This window comes from Ceratotherium simum, chromosome 3, assembly GCF_057802395.1.
Source record: "Ceratotherium simum simum isolate JZ-2026a chromosome 3, ASM5780239v1, whole genome shotgun sequence".
Taxonomy (NCBI): domain Eukaryota; kingdom Metazoa; phylum Chordata; class Mammalia; order Perissodactyla; family Rhinocerotidae; genus Ceratotherium; species Ceratotherium simum.
The window spans coordinates 93,646,202-93,665,489 of NC_141902.1; the positions used below are offsets into that span (position 1 = coordinate 93,646,202).

Here is a 19,288-nt window from a genome sequence, read left to right on the forward strand (position 1 = left end):
GCCACTTTTTAAAACCATATTTTTGATAAAAGTTTTTTATATATATAAATACATATATATACACATATACATTGTAGGACATACTATATACAAAGATTTAAAGTTTTGAAAAAAACTGGCTTTCTTTTTTTCTTGTCTATTTTTCTATTGAATTTTGTTTTTTATGGTAGAGATTACATATTTTTGATTATACACCTATTTTTCCCTACCTTTCTCCATCATTAGCATTTGAACATTTTCATATCATTAAAAAAATTCTTTGGGGCCGGCCCCGTGGCTTAGCAGTTAAGTGCGCGCGCTCCGCTGCTGGCGGCCCAGGTTCGGATCCTGGGCGCACACCGACGTACCACTTCTCCGGCCATGCTGAGGCCGTGTCCCACATACAGCAACTAGAAGGATGTGCAGCTATGACATACAACTATCTACTGGGGCTTTGGGGGAAAAAGTAAAAAAAAAAAAAATTCTTCATAAACCATTTTTAATGCCAGGAATGTACTATAATGTACCCAATCATTCTCTCCCCTATGTTTAGGCTATTTACATTTAGGCTATTTACTATTAAAAATAACACTGATGTAAAATTCCACACCCACATTTCAGATCTGAGGCTCTTGACACAGCCTCCCATACTGTTTTCCAGAAAGGCTCTTGTGAGCATTGCAGGAGATCGTCTCTCATAGCACTGTCCTCAACAGTTAATAAAAGTTTGCTAATACAAGAGGTGAAAATGGTTTCTCATTGTTTTTTTTTTTTTGTGAGGAAGATCAGCCCTGAGCTAACATCCATGCCAATCCTCCTCTTTTTCCTGAGAAAGACCGGCCCTGAGCTAACATCTATTGCCAATCCTCCTCCTTTTCTTTTTCCCCTTTTTCTCGCCAAGGCTCCAGTAGGTAGTTGTATGGCATAGTTGCACATCCCTCTAGTTGGTGTATGTGGGACGCGGCCTCAGCACGGCCCGACAAGCTGTGTGTTGGTAGGCGCCCGGGATCTGAACCCGGGCCGCCAGTAGCGGAGCGTGCGCACTTAACCGCTAAGCCACAGGGCCGGCCCCTCTCACTGTTTTAAATTCGAATTCCATTGATTATTAGTGAAGTTGCACTTTAAAAAATTTTTATTTATCCTTTTGTATTTTCTCCTTTCCAAGAGTCTCTTGATAGCCTAGGGTAATTTACTCTCTGAGACTCATGTTTTTCTTCAAATTTTTACAAGCTCTTCATTATGTTTTATTTGCTGGAGATGTATTTCCTAGTTTGCTGTTCCCTTTTAATTTTGTTTATTGATACACACGTGTTTATTTGTTTAGGTTTTTAATCATTTCTAGCAATTACTTCCTTTTGGGCTGTTTTTAAGCTCAGGTTCTCTTCCACTCAGAGTTCATACCTTTTACAATACCAATAGGTTTATTTATCTGTAATTAGTTTTGATATGTGGATCCAAAATGATTCCCCTCATCAGGTAACCAGCACCACCAGTTGAATAATCTTCCCTTGCTCATTAATTTTCTTTTTTTTTTTTTTTGAGGAAGACTGGCCCTGAGCTAACATCTGTTGCCAATCTTCCTCTTTTTCTTTCTTCTCCCCAAAGCCCCAGTAGAGAGCTGTATATCCTAGTTGTAGGTCGTTTTAGTTCTTCCATGTGGGACGCCGCCTCAGCATGGCTTGATGAGCGGTGCATAGGTTCACCCCCAGCATCTGAACCGGTGAACCCCAGGCTGCTGAAGCAGAACACGCAAGCTTAACTGCTGTGCCACAGGGCCAGCCCCTCATTAATTTTCAATGCCTTCCTTTTCACAGATTGTTTTTACATGTTTTCCAGTCTATTTCTGGATTTCTCTTTCATTCATCTGTCATTATAATATATTGCAAAGCCAATGTAGGGGAGGAAGAAAATTCCTCTACCCACTCTACGTCCTTCTGGCCGGGCTATGAATTAAATTGACACGAGACAGAATAACAGGAGAAAATCAAACAGAGCTTTATAATATGTATACATGGGAGATACTACGGAAAACTGAGCAACTTGCCAAAACGGCAGAGGCTGTTACCTTAAATACTATCTTGAGCTAAAGACAAAAGAGGATGTTGGGGGTGGGGGGACTCAGTTATGGGAGGCTACCAGAAAAGCACAGTAAACAAGAGTAAGGTTATTATGTAGATTTAAGTCCTGGCCTTCCACATTGATAAGAGTTTCTAGAGATAAGGTTATCCCCCCTTCTTCCTGGTACAGAGAGGGAGATACCTTTACAAATGGAGACTTCCCTTACAAATGTAAATGTCTCTTACAGAGGATAACTTCCATTTTACTTGGTTTTCCGAGATTTTCCTATGTCTTCAGTTTTGAAAAGTAACCAGCCCAAAATAATCCTCATGCCAAAGAGACACATTTTGGGGCAGCCAATTCTGATCCCCCACACCAGGATTCATGTGTTATTGTTTTCTTGCCAAATTCTTTTAGTTATTTTCACTTGAATATTCTTCCAGGCAAGCTTTAGAAAAAGTTTATCAAAGAAAAAAAACACCTGAACTGATTAAATATATAAATTAGTTTGGGAAGACTGACATCTGTAATTATTTCACTGAAGATAAATCAGTGATATATTTTCTGAACTTTTACATATCTGAGAATGCCTTTCTGTTGTTTTCAATATATCTGACAACAACCCAGGTATGAAATTCTTCAGTCCTAGTCTTCCGTCTTCTGGTTCTGAAGACAGTCTGTTCCTGTTTCTTTAATTTAGTGAAACAGTCTCAGGTAGGTCTGTTTTTTGTTTTTTGTCGAGTAACCTTTTCTTTACCTTATTTCTTTTAGTTTTGTAAATCAAAGTGCTGAACTATGTCTATATGTAAGTTTTTCCCCAGTGATTTTGAGATGACTCTTTATATTTGTTATACATTTGTTATGTATTTATTTATAAAATATTCGACTACTATATCTATTTTAACTATCTTGATTTCTTTCTTGGGTACACTTATTATTCTTAGGCTGAATATTCCCTGTCACCAACAAATATCATTTTCGTTTTTTCCCCTCCATTTTCATGTTTTTTTTCCTTGCATTCAAGTTATTCACTACGTCATTGATTCAAATGTCTGTGTTGAGTCGGACCATTTGTGTCTTGATATATAATTCTTCCTTTTTTTTTTTTTTTTTTTTAAAGATTTTATTTATTTTATTTTTTTCCCCCAAAGCCCCAGTAGATAGTTGTATGTCATAGCTGCACATCCCTCCAGTTGCTGTATGTGGGACTCGGCCCCAGGATGGAGGGAGAAGCGGTGCCTCGATGCGCATCCGGGATCCGAACCCGGGCCACCAGCATTGCAGCGCGCGCACTTAACCACCAAGCCACAGGGCCGGCCCTTGATATATAATTCTGCTGTTTGTTTTTCTTGCATTTTCTTATTTGGATAAACTGCATTTATATTTCTTTTTTTTATCTCAGCCTGTGATCTTCTTATGGCAAACTGTTTCTAGTTCATATAAGTCTTTTTCCATCTTCCTAAGGATACTAGGCTGATATCTTCTAAGATTTTCTTCTGTTTTCCATTAGAAAATAATTTTGAGAGATATTTTTCCTCTGAATCTTCAGGGTAATAATTTCTTTTTTTGTGAGCTGAAAACTTCATAGGCTACAAAAAAAATTGTTAGTTGTTCTCCTCAAATTCATCCTTGTATTTAGAGGGATCTATCTAAGTCTGGCCTTTGCCACAACATGGGATGCCTAGAGTGTTCTCAGCTTCCCTCTTGATCCACTTGGGTGACAAATTTGTCATCTCAGAAATAGATGCTCAACATCATTAGTTATCAGGACAATGCAAATCAAAATCACAATGAGATACCACACTTTACATCCACTAGGATAGATATAGTAAAAAAGACAGACAATAAATAAGTGTTGACGAGGAGACAGAGACAGTAGAACCTCATACACTGTTGGTGGGAATGTAAAATTCTGTAGCTGCTTTGAAAACAGTTTGGCAGTTCTTCAAAAACTTAAACATAGAGTTGCTGTATGACTCAGCAATTCCACTCCTAGGTATCTACCCATGAAAACTGAAAACAACTGTCCACACAAAAACGTGTATGCGAAGTTCACAGAAGCATTATTCACAATAACCAAAAAATGGATACAACCCAAATGTCTACCAACTGATGAATGGATAACAAACTGTGGTATATCCATAGATGAAATATTATTCAGCCACAAAAAGGAATGAAGTACTGACACATGCTAGAATGTGGATAAACCTTGAAACCATTATGCTAAGCAAAAGAAATCAGTCACAAAAGAACATGTCCTGTATGATTCCATTTATATGAAATGTTCAGAATAGGAAAATCTATGGAGACAGATTGGTAGTAGTTAGTGGATTAGTGGTTGCTAGGACCCGGGAGTTGGGGGAGTGACTGCTAATGGGTATGGGGTTTCTTTTTGGGGTGATGAACATGTTCTCGAATCAGACAGTGGTAATGGTTGCATAATCTTGTGAATATACTAAAAACCACTGACTTGTAAACACTGAAAGAGTGAATTTTATGGTACGTGAATTATATCTCAATAAAAATTTTTGACTTAAGAAAGAAAAAGAAACTTTAGAAATCTCAAAAACGATGTGATGTGTTGGAGAGGTTGTGGAGAGAAGGGAACTCTCATACACTGCTGGTGGGAGTGCAAACTGGTGCAGCCACTATGGAAAACAGTATGGAGATTCCTCAAAAAATCAACGATAGAACTACCATATGATCCAGCTATTCCACTGTTGGGTATTTATCCAAAGAACTTGAAAACACCAATTTGCAAAGGTACATGCACCCCTGTGTTCACTGCAGCCTTATTCACGATAGCCAAGACTTGGAAGCAACCTAAGTGCCCATCAAGGGACGAATGGATAAAGAAGCTGTGGTATATATACACAATGGAATACTACTCAGCCATAAGAAACGACGAAATCCAGCCATTTGTGACAACATGGATGGACATTGAGGGTATAATGCAAAGTGAAATAAGTCAGAGGGAGAAGGTCAAATACCGTATGATTTCCTTCATTAAGTAGTAGATAATAACAACAATAAACAAACACATAGGGACAGAGATTGGATTGGTGGTTACCAGAGGGGAAGGGGGGAGGGAGGAGGGTGAAAGGGATAATTCGGTACATGTGTGTGGTGATGGGTTGTAATTAGTATTTTGGTGGTGAACATGATGTAATCTATGCAGAAATAGAAGTACAATGATGTACACCTGAAATTTTTACAATGTTATAAACCAATGTTACTGCAATAAACAAAAAATTAAAAAAAAAAAAAAAAAAAAAAAAACGATGTGATTTTTAATTTCAGTCTTACTGATGTTTGCTACCTTTAAGGCAAAAACAATTTGCATTCTACATGTACAAGTTTGCATATATACTATAAGAGATTGTTTCCTTTGTTTATTTTTAAAAATGCTACCTGGCAGCCATCCTGATTAATCCACTTGTGCTGTACTTCATCTCTGGCGGAATCACTGAGGCCAGCATGATAAGCAAGAGCAGCAAGACCATCTTTCTGTAATGTGTCAGCCATTGTGTCACATTCTCGCCTGGAGAGGCAGTAAATTATCCCTGAGTCATCTGCCAAGAAACCAGAATAGTATTGAGAAATGAAGACTTGTACCATAAATAACAACACAATTTATATTATGTTCTTAGAAATATATGAACCATAAATAGATCTCCATAGTTTTCTTATAGTAGAGAGAGATCACTTAGACAGAATAATTCAAGCAAGGAATTCAAGTGTACTGGAAATGACAAGATTTGACCTTTAATCCTGTCCCTCCGAATGACTCCTTAGATGGACCTGGACGAACTCTGGGCTCTATTTCACACTGGCTAGAAAACGGGAAAGCACCCTTCCACAAACTTTGTGGAAAGCATATGGCAATACGTATCAAGAGGCTTAGAAATGCTTATATCTTTTGACTCAGTTTTCTTCTAGGAAACTAATCTAAGAAATAAAGTGGCACAAGGACTTACACAAAAAGTTTTGCCTATAATTTTAAAAACTAGAAAAATTTTGATGGCCAACATTAGGAGAATATTTAAGGAAGGAAATTATGACATAAGATATACTATAACTATTAAGTGTTTGCTAAGCTGTTTTTTTTTGCTGAGGAAGATTCACCCTGAGCTAACATCTGTTGCCAGTCTTCCTTTATTTTGTATGTGGGTCGCCCCCACAGCATGGTCACAGTTGAGTGGTGTAGGTCTGCACCCGTGAACAGAACGTGGGCTGCCAAAGCGAAGCATGCTGAACTTCACCACTAGGCCACTGGGGCTGGCCCTGTTTTCTAAGTTTTTAAAAAGACATAGGAAAATGCTCAAGATATAAAACAGGTTGAAGGTAGAAACACTGTATCTACAGTATGCTAATGGAAAGAAAAATGCATAGCAAAATTATTGGAAGGAAATAAACCAAAATGATAACAATGACTTGTGTTAGAGTGAGTTTGACTTTTGCTTCTTTCTTCTTTTTGTTGCTTTCTAAATTTTATTCAATGAGCATGTTATTATATTTCTTGCTGTTTTTATGTGCTATTTTTAAAATCAAAAAATAAAAGGTATTAAAGAAAAGGTCACCTCTCTGTCAGAGCCAAAGGTATAGATATACACACTAAGTTATTTATATCAGCTGCCTAGGATAGTGGGGGTTGGAAAGGGAAATTACTGACTTTTTCTCGGTCTATCTCTGCATTGTGTGATTTGTTCAAATAAATATGTACATTAATTTTTTAAAAATGAAATAGAGGGGCCTGCCCTGTGGCGTAGTGGCTAAGTTCAGCACATGCCGCTTCGGCAGCCCAGGTTCACAGATCTGGATGCAGACCTACACCACTCGTCAGCCATGCTGAGGTGGCGACCCACATACAAAATAGAGGATTGGCACAGATCATAGTGCAGGGCTAATCTTCCTCGAGCCAAAAAAAAGAGAAAAAAAAAAAAAAGAGGAAGGTTGGCAACAGATACTAGCTCAGGGGCGAATCTTCTTCACCAAAACAAAAAACAAAACTGCTATGAATTTCAGAATCTCATTTCAGTTAAAATAACAAAGGCAGACACACTTGGGACAAGGCACTAAAACAAAGAGCTGTATAATTCAAAAACTGATAGAAGGCAGAGGAAAGACATTGAAACCACAAATTATAAGATAAGTGTGTAGGAGGGAGTATTTAATATATATTTTTTGTTAGGTTTACTGTTGCCAAACCAAATGAGATTTTACAATTTCCAGAATTGAAAGTTGCAATATTCTGCTCTATAAATAGCAAGTTAGTGTTATCAGAATGAGAAAAGAAATGTTTGATATGCAATTTTACATATTCTATTGTGGTACTAAAAAGACATTTATTTATTACTTCCAGATATAATTCATCACATGGCTGTACTCACGTGGGTGATGCTTTCTGATCCATTCTAAGCAATCGAATGCCACCTTTTTAGGCTTTTTTGGTAATACATAGTATTTCAGATTATGTCTGTTAAAGCTCATGCTAAACCTAAAAGAAGTCCCAAACATAAAATTTTGTTATTATGAGAAAATACAGTTTTAGCCATCTTCAAAAATTAAATACTGATTTTCCAAAATGCAAACCTTATTATCAACTTGTCTTAAATTGAGTATTGTCACTGGCAGCTTACATAATAGAACACTGAAAGGGAAGTTAGGTTAAGGGTTAAAGAAAAGAATGGTCACGGGGAGGGAATGTTTATGGGACTAGACGACAAACATCATGAAGGACTGTAAAAGAGAACAACAGGTTGAAATAATAGGTAAGTCAGGAGCCCAGTCTCCAAGACAAGGTTGATTAAAAGTAGAGATGGCTAAAACAGTATTTAAAAGATTAAGAAACTCAGAGAGAAAACACACACATTTTTAGGCCACCAATGTTCCCAAATTTTGATGTGTACATAGAGAGCTGACTGCAGGGCAGCAGCATGAGCAAAAGCCCTACAGATCACAGATCAGCATAAACTTGGCTCTGAGCCCCAAAGGGAATGTGGTTGGCTCTGAGACGATGTGCCCCTCCTTCTCTGGTCTCTTGCTCTAGGTATCCCTCCCTCCCACTTCCTTAGGGAGCTCTACCTTTCCATGATCTCCTCTCTTGTATTTCAGTCTCTTCTGTGAATTCATCCCTTTTGCCTCTGAATATGTTCTAGAACCACCAGTCCTAAGAACAATAAAAGCTTCTTTTGACCCTTCTTTCGACCCCACTGCAGCTGGCATCCCAACTCTCTTTCCCTCCAATGGCAAGTTTCTCAGAAGATACTTATGCTCCTCACCAACGAACCATACATCCAATTTCAATTCTCATCACTTCTAATGTGGCTTTTGTCATTACCATTCTACCAAAATTGTTTTTCCCAAGCTTTTAAAATCAAAGAAAGGTGAGGGAATTATTACAGGTCCTTGGCCCTGCAGGGTCCCTCCACTACCCCAGGTTCCAATGTCTCCACAGGAAGGAGAGAGAACACTGTATAACAAGTTAAGGTTAGAGCATAAAGACATCTCAGTGCCTGGGCTGATGGCAGGAAAGAAAGAGACCATAAACTGCAATAACCTGTGGCGAGGAAGTTGCCTGTATATAGCGGGTGGGGATCAGAGAGAGAAGGGGAATAAAACCACTGGCTTTCTGTCTCTGTATCTAGATGCAAGCTAGATGCGTCCAGGTTTTGTTGCCATTGGTAGGATAATCTTGTTCAGTTTCAGACCTAGAGAATGCCTCACATGTGGAGGGAGGGCAGCTGTGTTCCTGAAGGGACTGCTACAGATAAGAAGCCCACGCAAGAGGCAGTGGTAATCTTCCAACTGCACTGGGTACGAGCATTGGTCTTTCTTCAGACCTCATTCTCTCTGCCCTCTTCGTCATCCCACATTGCTGGCTATCCTTACTGAAAGCCTCTATTAGCTCTCACAATTTTATATTCCTGTGGGTTTTTTCCCCTTACCTCTCTGCTTTTTTCATCTCCTTCTCTTCTTCCTTTGCTTACTCCTTAAGTGAGAATCACCCCTAAAGTACTTGGCTCTTCTCTTCTTCTCCTACACTATCTTCTTCAGGGACCTCACTCTCATCACTTTAAACAGCACCCAAATATCATTCCCATGAGTCCCAACTTTTGCCACCAGTTTAACCTCTTTTCAGAGTTCTACACCAGTCCAACTTTTTAGATCAGTAGTCTAAAATTGGGGTATGGATACCTCTAGAGGTTCACAAAGACTTTCTAAAGGTACATGAGCAAAGACAATTTTAAAGGAATCAATTTTCAGATCCTCCATTTTCACATGTACTTTTTCCTAAAAGACTGACCTGAGAATGCTCCTGCAGTCAAGACATCCTGCTGGTTACTCCTGCCCCACTTTTTCCTTTCACAATTGTCCTCTCACTATCTCAAAACAAAGAAACAAACCTTGCTTTTCACCCACTCTGAACTTTACTACTGTGCATTGTCCCAGATGTAAAAACCTCCAGGACACCAAATAAAACAAATTGAAATATAGTATGGGTGTAGGTGAAACTTTCTTTAATCAAAGTTATCAGAAACCCTTGGTAGTGCTTCATGTCTTCAAGTGTTTTACATATTTCTGTTAGGAGTAAGTGTAACACCAGGAATGAAGTATGTTAGCCCTTATTGGGATGTTCTAACTTCAGATATACTGAGAGTAAGGTGGTGGGAGTGAAGATGATTTTATGATGTTGCTTCTTTCATCCCTGACTAATGTCACAGAATGCATTACTCTGAGAGTCTTGTGAGACTACTGTGAAACAGTGCTTTGAAATTATCCCTCTTATGATATCATTTATACGTACAAAACACTCAGAGTTCTCTTTTAATGCTTGAAATGGCAGAAGGATGTGTAGCAGATTGTGGCAAAACAGGCAGTAGATAAAAGACTGATATATGCATGAACTATTTTGGTTATTCTCAGTTAATTATTTACAATCAGTGCCATAGCAACGGAAACTTCAGTTCTGATAAAATTACGGCATAAAAAGAATTGCCCAGGAATACAAATGATGTAGATAATCTCAAAACTTATTTGAGTTGATTTGGGCTTAAATTGGGAATGGTGCATGTGTCTCCCCCACAAATGGGAATGCTGAAATGACTATAAACAAGAATGGCCTTATTGCTTTTTCATACATTTTATATTACACTTTAATTTCAGAACAATGTTTTAGGAATTAAAAAAAAAGCTTTGAGTCAATAAAGAGAGACAGTAGGGCTGGCCTGGTGCCATAGTGGTTAACTACACGCGCTCCGCTTCAGTGGCCAAGTTCACAGGTTCAGATCCTGGGCACGGACCTACGTACCGCTCACCAAGTCGTGCTGTGGGGGCGGTCCCACATACAGAATAGAGGAAGGTGGGCACAGACGTTAGCTCAGGGCTCCTCTTCCTCAGCAAAAAGAGGAAGACTGGCAACGGATGTTAGCTCAGGGCCAATCTTCCTCACCAAAAAAAAAAAAAAAAAAGAGAGAGAGAGAGACAATAGCAAGTGCTGGTGGAATCAGAACCCACTACAATCATGGTGGGAATGTAAAATGGTACAGCTGCTTTGGAAAATAGTCTGGCAGTTTTTCAAAAGGTTAAAAATAGAGTTACCATATGATCCAACAATTCCACTCCTGGGTATATACTCAAGAGAAATAAAAACACGGGTCCACACAAAAACTTTTATGTGAATGTTCATAGCAGCATCATTCATAGTCCCTAATTGGAAAAAACCGCAATATTCATCAATGGATAAATAAAATGTGGTATACCCATACAATGGACTATTATTCAGCAATAAACCTTGAAAATATTACGCTAAGTAAAAGAAGCAAGTCACAAAAGACCATATATCGGATTATTTCATTTATATGAGGTATCCAGAATAGGCAAATCCATAGAGAGAAGGCAGACTAGTGGTTGCCTAGGGCTGGTAGGGGTGTGTGAGGGGATAGGGAGATAAACTAATAATGGGTATGGATTGTTTTGGAGGGTGATGAAAACATTCTAAAATTGATTGTGGTGATGGTTGTACAACCCTATACTAAAAACCACTGAATTGCACACTTTAAATAGCTGAATTGCATGGTTTGTGGATTATATCTCAATAAAGCTGTTATTAAAAACATTTGGCATATAATCTGAAACATTTTTTGATTTGTGACTTAATTGAAAAAAATTTAGAAATGTTTACTAATTTAGTCAAACAAATCACTTTTACTAAAAATATTAAAGTGACATGAGATTAGGACATAAAGTTGTAGATCTCAAATCCAATTAAAACCAAAAAAAATCTCTCTACTGCAAAAGGACTGATAAACTCCAGCAGATGGGCCACTAACTAAAAGCAATATTCACACAAATTGTTATAATGACAAAGTTAACAGTCCCTTCAAGTTTATTACATATAACAAATCTTACTTGGCCTGCTGGAAAATGGGATGTTTGGAATTATCAAGTATTCTACTTAGAGACAGTTCCTACCAACTAATGAATGGATAAGTAAAATGTGGAATACCCATGCAATAGAAGATTATTCAGCCATAAAAAGGAACGAAGTACTGAGACATGCTACAACATGTATGACCCATGAAAACATTATGCTAAGTGAAAGAAGATGGGCACAAACGAGACGGGGAGAACAGGGAGGGATTGCTAATGAGTACCAGGTTTCTTTCTGGGGTGATGAAAATGTTCTAAAATTAGATTTGGGGGATGGTTGCACAACTCTGTGAAAATATTAAAAAGACACTAAATTCTAACATTTAAATGCGTGAATTTTATGGTGTGTCAATTATATCTCAATAAAGATTTTATTTTTAAAAAAAGCTTCCGATTCCATTGTATCTTCACTAAGGGACTAGATGCAGTCATTAACAAGGTAAATATTATTAGGTCCAGAGTGTCAGACTCATGTCATTTTTTTTTTTTTAATAATTTTATTTATTTATTTTTTCCCCCAAAGCCCCAGTAGACAGTTGTATGTCATAGCTGCACATCCTTCTAGTTGCTGTATGTGGGACGCGGCCTCAGCATGGCCAGACAAGCGGTGCGTCGGTGCGCGCCCGGGATCCGAACCCGGGCTGCCAGCAGCGGAGCACGTGCACTTAACCGCTAAGCCACGGGGCCGGCCCAGACTCATGTCATTTTAAGTGATGTGTCAGGAAATGGAATCAATTTGTGCTCAGCTCTTGTTGCTTTTGGAACTGAGATAGTTGCCATGGGGATATGTACTAAATAGTTTATGTGCATTGAAAAATGAAGTCAGAATTTTTTTATATAAGAAAATAAATCTAATTTGGCTGATTGGTTTGGCCATGAAAACTGGCTTTGCCAATTGGTTATATGGTAGTCATTTCCCGTTATTTGAAAGAGTTAATCTGCAGCTACAAAGTTTTGAGAAAACTATTATTTAAAAGCATATCATACAACAAAAATATATGTCAAAAATACATTAGGAAAAGTGTACTAAAACTGATAGTATTTTGATTTCCCCAACTCTTCTAAATATGTTGGATACAAGATTAATTTAAGTGAAACAGTAACAAGAATATTTAATAGGGGCCGGCCCGGTGCCGTAGCAGTTAAGCGCGCGTGCTCCGCTTCAGTGGCCTGGAGTTTGCAGGTTCAGATCCTGGGCGCACACAGACGCACCGCTTGTCAAGCCACGCTGTGGCGGCATCCCATATAAAGCAGAGGAAGATGGGCACAGATGTTAGTCCAGGACCAATCTTCCTCAGCAAAAAAGAGGAGGATTGGCATTGGATGTTAGCTCAGGGTTGATCTTCCTCACACACACACAAAAAGAATATTTAATAGTCATTAGATAAATCTTGGTAAAGCTTTTTTTAGGGTATATTTCCCAGAAAAAGTAAAGTGAATAACTAATGATCTAACTTATTTTGCCAGTTAGATGGTTTCCAATTCTTTGCTTTCCACAAAATTTGGATGACCTATCTGAGTTGTCAGCCGACAGATTATTAGAAATAATTTTTGATGACAGGTCATTATGTAATTTTGGCATATACGTCAGAAGGAATTCAAATAATTAAGTGTTACTGCTACAATAAAATGCTTTCCATTCCCATCTACATGTTTATGTGAGCAACGTTTCTCAATGATTATGTCTCTAAAAATAAGAAATATGAACTGACTCAATTTATCCAGAGATATATGAACTAACTGAAAAAAAGTCCTATCTCATTAAGTTACACATTCCCAATCAAAATTCACGCTTAAGAATTATTTTAAAAATATATTTAAGCTAGTCCAATCAGTTATATACTACTAATGATTATAATAATTCAATCCAGAAGAAAGTATAGGAAATTAAAAAACAATTTTTAATTTACATACATATTTTTCTTGCAGATAAGTATGATAGAGTAAAAAACAAGACTTCATGCATAAAAATATATTACCTTAGGATAAAATTCTGTGGGGGAACTGAAAGAGAAATATGAGTTCAAAGAGAAAAAGGGAAAATGTAAAATACCTGTTAAAGAGTTAAAAATTTTTAATGTGTTTTGTAAGTGGATGATAGTAGGTACAGAATGGCTGTTATTTTTATATTCTACTAGATACATTTAAAAGGGCTAGGTAACAATTTTGTTTAAAAACGTTGATATTTACAACAGACCACATTCTCTTTATTTAAACTCATGTTGAAAAATTTTCGGTGTCAGGTTAAAAATGTACAAGTGGTACAGCTTTCCAAAATTCTTTTAGGAGGCACACGTGACCAAAGAAAGTATAAAGATTGCTCTCTTGGCCATCTCCACTCATCCCTAAATATCCTGAACACCATAGATCTAAAATCAAATTCATTACCCATCCCCACTCCACCCCACCCTTCTTCCCTCCTGCATTTCCAGTTATGGTCAATGGTACCAGTCACCTGTGCCAGAACTAGCATAAACTTCACTACGTCCATCCTTATTGCCCCATCACAGTTGCAGGTCTCACTGATTCAACTCTGCCCTGTCTCTCGACTCTGTCCCCTCCTTCCTCTTCTGCTGTTGCCACCATCATCATCTCTCTCCTAGTTGACTGCAACAGGGTTCCTAAAGGGCTATCCTGCCTCTGATGTCTTGTTCCTCCACCCCACCTTCTATTCCACTACCAGGGTTATCATTCTACCATACAGTTCAGATCAAGCCATTTCCCAGGTAAAAAGCCCACAGAATAAAGTCCAAATGCCTTATCATCACAGTATGCAAGACCCACCATGATCTGGCCTCAAGCCACCTTCCCAGGGTCATGTCTTCTCTATGTTTCTCCACTTATCCTCTGGATTATTCACCACTCTTGGGCCTGACCTGTACTATCACGCCAGAAACTTCAGCCCTGAACTCACACTCTTTGCCTGTTAAAATCCCATTCATCTACCACCTCACACCCACTACAATGGGTATAATCAAAAGACATACAGTAACAAGTGTAGGAGTGGATGTGTAGAAATTGCAACCCTCATATACTACTGAAAGTAATGTGAAATGGTACAGCTGCTTTGGAAAACAATCTGGCAGTTCTTCAAAAGGTTAAACCCAGAGTTACCATATGACCCAATAATTCCACTCCTAGGTAAATGCCCAAGAGAAATGAAAACATATGTCCACACGACAACTTGCACACAAATGCTCATAGCAGCATTATTCAGAATAGCCAAAAAACAGAAATAATTCAAATATCCACTACATGATGAATGGATAAATAAAATGTAGAGTATCCATACAATGGTATATTATTTGGCAAATAAAAAAGAATGAAGTACTGATACATGCTACAACATGGATGAACTTGAAAACATTATGCTAAGTAAAAGAGGCCAGTTACAAAAGATCACATATCGTATGATTCTATTTATACAAAATGTCCAGAATAGGCAAAAATCTACAGAGACAGAAAGTAGACTAGTGGTTGCCTAGGGCTGGGGGAATGGGAGATAGTGGGAACTGACCTCTCAAGAGCATGGAGTTTCTTTTAAGGGAGATAAAAATGTCCTAAAATTAGATAGTGGTGGGGTTGCAAAACCCTGTGAATAAACTAAAAGGAATAATCATAGAATTGTATACTTTAAATAGGTGAATTTTATTGTATGTAAATTATAACTCAATACAGCTGTTTTATTTTTAAAAGACCATTCATCCTACAAAGTCAGCTTCCTTTCTAAAACCCCACCTGACCCTTGTCATTAACAGTCAGTTGTTACTCTGGGTTATAGTTAATCCTGCCTTCCTGAGTTTCAGCAGTCATAATTTACATCTCTAATCACCACTTACTTCAGTCTGCAATTTGGTCTAGTATTTAAAGGGTTCTGAAACCAGACTGTTTGAGTTTAAGTTATTACTCCAACACTTGCACAAGGTATGTGACCTTGTGTACGTTACTTAATTTCTCTGTGCCTCAGTTTCCTCATCTATAAAGTGAAGAAAATAGGAGTACCTACCTCATAACACTTTTGTGTGGATAAATAATACACATAAAATGCCAAGAATGGTGCCTGGCACATTGTGCAGGCTGGATACGTAAATGTTAGCTATTTTTACTGTTCTACTATAGCTAATTGTCTATATATCTGTTTCTTTTCTCTTTCTCAGTTCATATTTTGAGGTCCTAAGGAAAAGGAATAAAGTCTATTTTATTATGCATCCTTGTATTTCTCAAAGAGGAAGAATCTTATCACAGACTGGCAGGTGGAGAGGAGCACAGGGGCCATGGCTCCAACCCTAGGGATACCTGCCTTCCCCACAGCCATGAGACAGCAGTAACTGGGCGAATTTAATCCAAACAAGGGGTTTGCTGCAGAAAAGAAGATCAGGAAATAATGTACTAGAAAGTGTTTGCTAAAATCTTTTACTTCCACTAAGGGATTTAAACCCTCCCAGATAAAGAAGTACTAAATATATTAAAGAGTCAATAGACTTGCCCAAATTTTCATGTTTTGCCCACACTTACCAAAATTCCTCCATACGTTTCATTTATTCATCCTTACTGAGCACAAATTATGCACAAGGCACCACATGCTAAACTCAGGAAATGTACAATCTATTGCTTTTCCAGGCAGATCTCCTCAAACTACTAAAAAAAGATATTAAAGGTGTCTGCCTCTAAATATGTATGCCCAATGTTTACTCAAACAAAAATCACAAATTCTATACTTAGAAAAAATTACTCAAAAGGTGAATTGAATTTATATCATTTTTTTTTTAACTAAGTATTTGGCAATTAATATTGCTGATCTAAAAGAACAGCAGATTGCATCTGGCATACTTTGACGGAAAAAAAAGCTAAAAACACTGCCTATTAAAAAGAAAAACTTTCATAGATCAATGTAGTACTTGTAGAAGCAAATTTGTAGCACATCGGTTATTCACTAGAACCTAGAGTATAATATGACATCTTAAATGTAATGTTTTAATGTATATCAATTATGGAAGGCAAATATTTTCCCCCCAAATTTTATAGAAACACCCCTCTGAGAGTGAGATTAAAGTATTCCATTCCAAATTTTGTGATCACATACACAAAATTCTGAAGATTCTAAAATTCTTGTGCTCAAGAACATCAGTTTAATCTGCAAAGGTCTTTGCAGCTATCTTAATCTCATGACCTCCTCCAATCCTTCATATGGAATTTTCAGTTCTTCTCATAACCCACTGAGATGCTGCTCTTGTTTTTACTGATTACAGTATTTATAGAGCCAGCTTATGGTCTTTATTTCCAAATGAATAAAAGCTATGCTTTAAAAATCCATCCCAATCTATTAGTCATCACTCCTTCAGACATACCTCAAACTCAAAGTACCCACTAATAAATTAGAAGAAAAAAATATTTTAACCTTGGTACACAATAGATGTTAGATAAATACCTGCTAAGTGGAATAAGCCTATCAGAGAAAGCACCTGTTTCTGCAAAATCAGAGGTACGAAATAATCCAGTACAACCTCTACATGTGGGGATATATATATATTTTTTTTGTAAGGAAGATCAGCCCTGAGCTAAGATCCATGCTAATCCTCTTCTTTGCTGAGGAAGACTGGCTCTGAGCTAACATCTATTGCCAATCCTCCTCCTTTTTTTTCCCCAAAGCCCCAGTAGATAGCTGTATGTCATAGTTGCACATCCTTCTAGCTGCTGTACGTGGGACGCGGCCTCAGCATGGTGGGACAAGCAGTGCGTCGGTGCGCGCCGGGATCCGAACCCAGGCCGCCAGTAGCGGAGCGCGTGCATGTTTAACCGCTAAGCCACAGGGCTGGCCCGTGGGGATATTTTTAACAGTAGTTTTTGTTATTGAGTAATTACGGATTTGGTGGCAACAAGAAGCCCTCTGCTGTTGAGATGAACATAAAGTAAAAAAGCTGTTATATAGTTTCTGGACTGTTTTCAACAGTGTGGATATAACTGAGACTTAAAGGAAAAGGACAAAGTAGGGTAACCTGCTCATTTTATGAAGTATACTCTAGGATACATGGAAGCCAAAATGAGATAAATAAAAGCTAATTTAGTACTGGGACTATACCATGGTCAATAGGTACAGCATGCAATTTATCCCTACTTCCAAAAACAGGTGCTGGGAAAGAGTTTGAATTTCAGTAAGTGAAGAAAAGCCCTAGGGCTCTGGTTCCCAAATTTTGCTGCACATTGGAATCACTTGCGACTCTTTAAAACATACTGGCTCCCAGTCCCCCAAATTCTGTTCTAATTGGCATCAGGTGCAACCTGGGCATTGGGATTTTTAAAGCTCTGTATGATTCTAACGTGCAGCAACTCAGAACTATTGCCCTAGGATTTTAAAATTCATGGTTTTCAGGAACTTACACTTGAGGTCTGAGAATCTTCAGCTGAGTGAGGATGTCCTTCTGTACCCTGGGATTAGCTGTGGCAGTAAGAGCCATCACTGGAACAGAGGGAAACTTCTGGCGAAGCATATTCATTCTTTTGTAATCTTGACGAAAATCATGTCCCCACTAGTTGGAAAAAAGATACTGCTTTTCAGACTATTTGGATCTTCCTTATGCAAAAAGCAAATACTGGTCGATATATTAAGAACCACCTTCTTCTTCAGTGAATAGCAGAATAATTCACTAATTATTTTTCTCTTCAGCTCTGAAAATATATATACTGTTGGTAGTATATATTTCTTGGTATTTCATGACATAAAAAACAGCATTTACCTGACTGACACAATGTGCTTCATCAATAACAAAACGTGCCAAGAGCTTCCTCTCATACAGATTCTCCAAAGTAGAAATCAGTCTGTTACTTGCACAGACCTAGACCAGAAATGTATTAATGAGACATTTAAAAACATTTAAACACCACATCACCTTAAGGATTTTGTTGTCTTTTAAGTTCCATTACAACTTAAGCCACATTAAAACCTCCACATAAAACTGGTTCTTAGTTCAACCTATGAAGACAATTAGCAGAAGTAATAGAAAATAGCAAATCAGACATTTTAGAATGTTTATCCACATTCAGCAACAGTTTACGTATTAGGTCAGTGGTTCTAAAACTTTTTTTCTGCCTCAGTGTATCTGAGGGCCACCACATGTTCACATTGGTGTATATTGTTACATGGGTTACAGATGTGTGTCACATGTGTTTGGGGAAAAAATATATACATACTTACATACATGTATATTTGTATTTTTATTATATATGTATATTTATATTTTCTATCTCTGTCTATGACAAGGCCTAGAAGCAATGACACCCAAGTAGCAATGTCCATATCTGGCACCCACATCTTGACAGGGACATGTCAAAAGGACACAGAAGCCAGGTTGATGGAGCTCTCTGACTGGCCAAATCTGGGACAATTAGAACATTAAAATAATGATAATTGATTATAACCCATTGAATAAATTAAGAACCCATGACTTCGTATTGATATAAATAAATATGAGGGTAAAAGGGAAAGCTCTTTCTTATAGCAGAATACCAACTAAATTAGAAGAATCATTATTTGGCATCCATTATAGTATTAACTGATTTGGGGATTCATTCATGGGTAAAATTCTGATGAGTAACAGGATATTTACATAGTCTCAGAGTATCCTACTACAGGATACCTATTAATCACAAAGCCCAAAAAAAGTAATTTTACGGTGGAGAAATCTGGCAGACACCATCTTAACCAAGTGATCAAAGTTAACTAACATGCCAGTAATGGGACACGCCAGTAATGTATCAACATTAAATGCTTCCCAAGAGGATGCACTGAGAACATATCACCACTTCTGTGACATTCCTACCA

At 37.8% G+C, this 19,288-nt stretch overlaps 1 protein-coding gene across 5 annotated transcripts in view; it reads right to left on the minus strand.

Moving 5' to 3' along the window:
• Positions 1 to 19,288, minus strand: part of BLM (BLM RecQ like helicase) — a 100,588-nt gene that overhangs the window by 25,144 nt on the left and 56,156 nt on the right. For all 5 annotated transcript variants that reach the window (XM_004431973.3, XM_087428978.1, XM_087428980.1 and 2 more), the window contains 4 exons: positions 18,204 to 18,302; positions 17,848 to 17,996; positions 7,428 to 7,534; positions 5,449 to 5,609 (listed from right to left, as the gene is read on the minus strand). In XM_004431973.3, the coding sequence (XP_004432030.1) occupies positions 5,449 to 5,609; positions 7,428 to 7,534; positions 17,848 to 17,996; positions 18,204 to 18,302 (516 nt within the window). The remainder of the gene's footprint in view (positions 1 to 5,448; positions 5,610 to 7,427; positions 7,535 to 17,847; positions 17,997 to 18,203; positions 18,303 to 19,288) is intronic.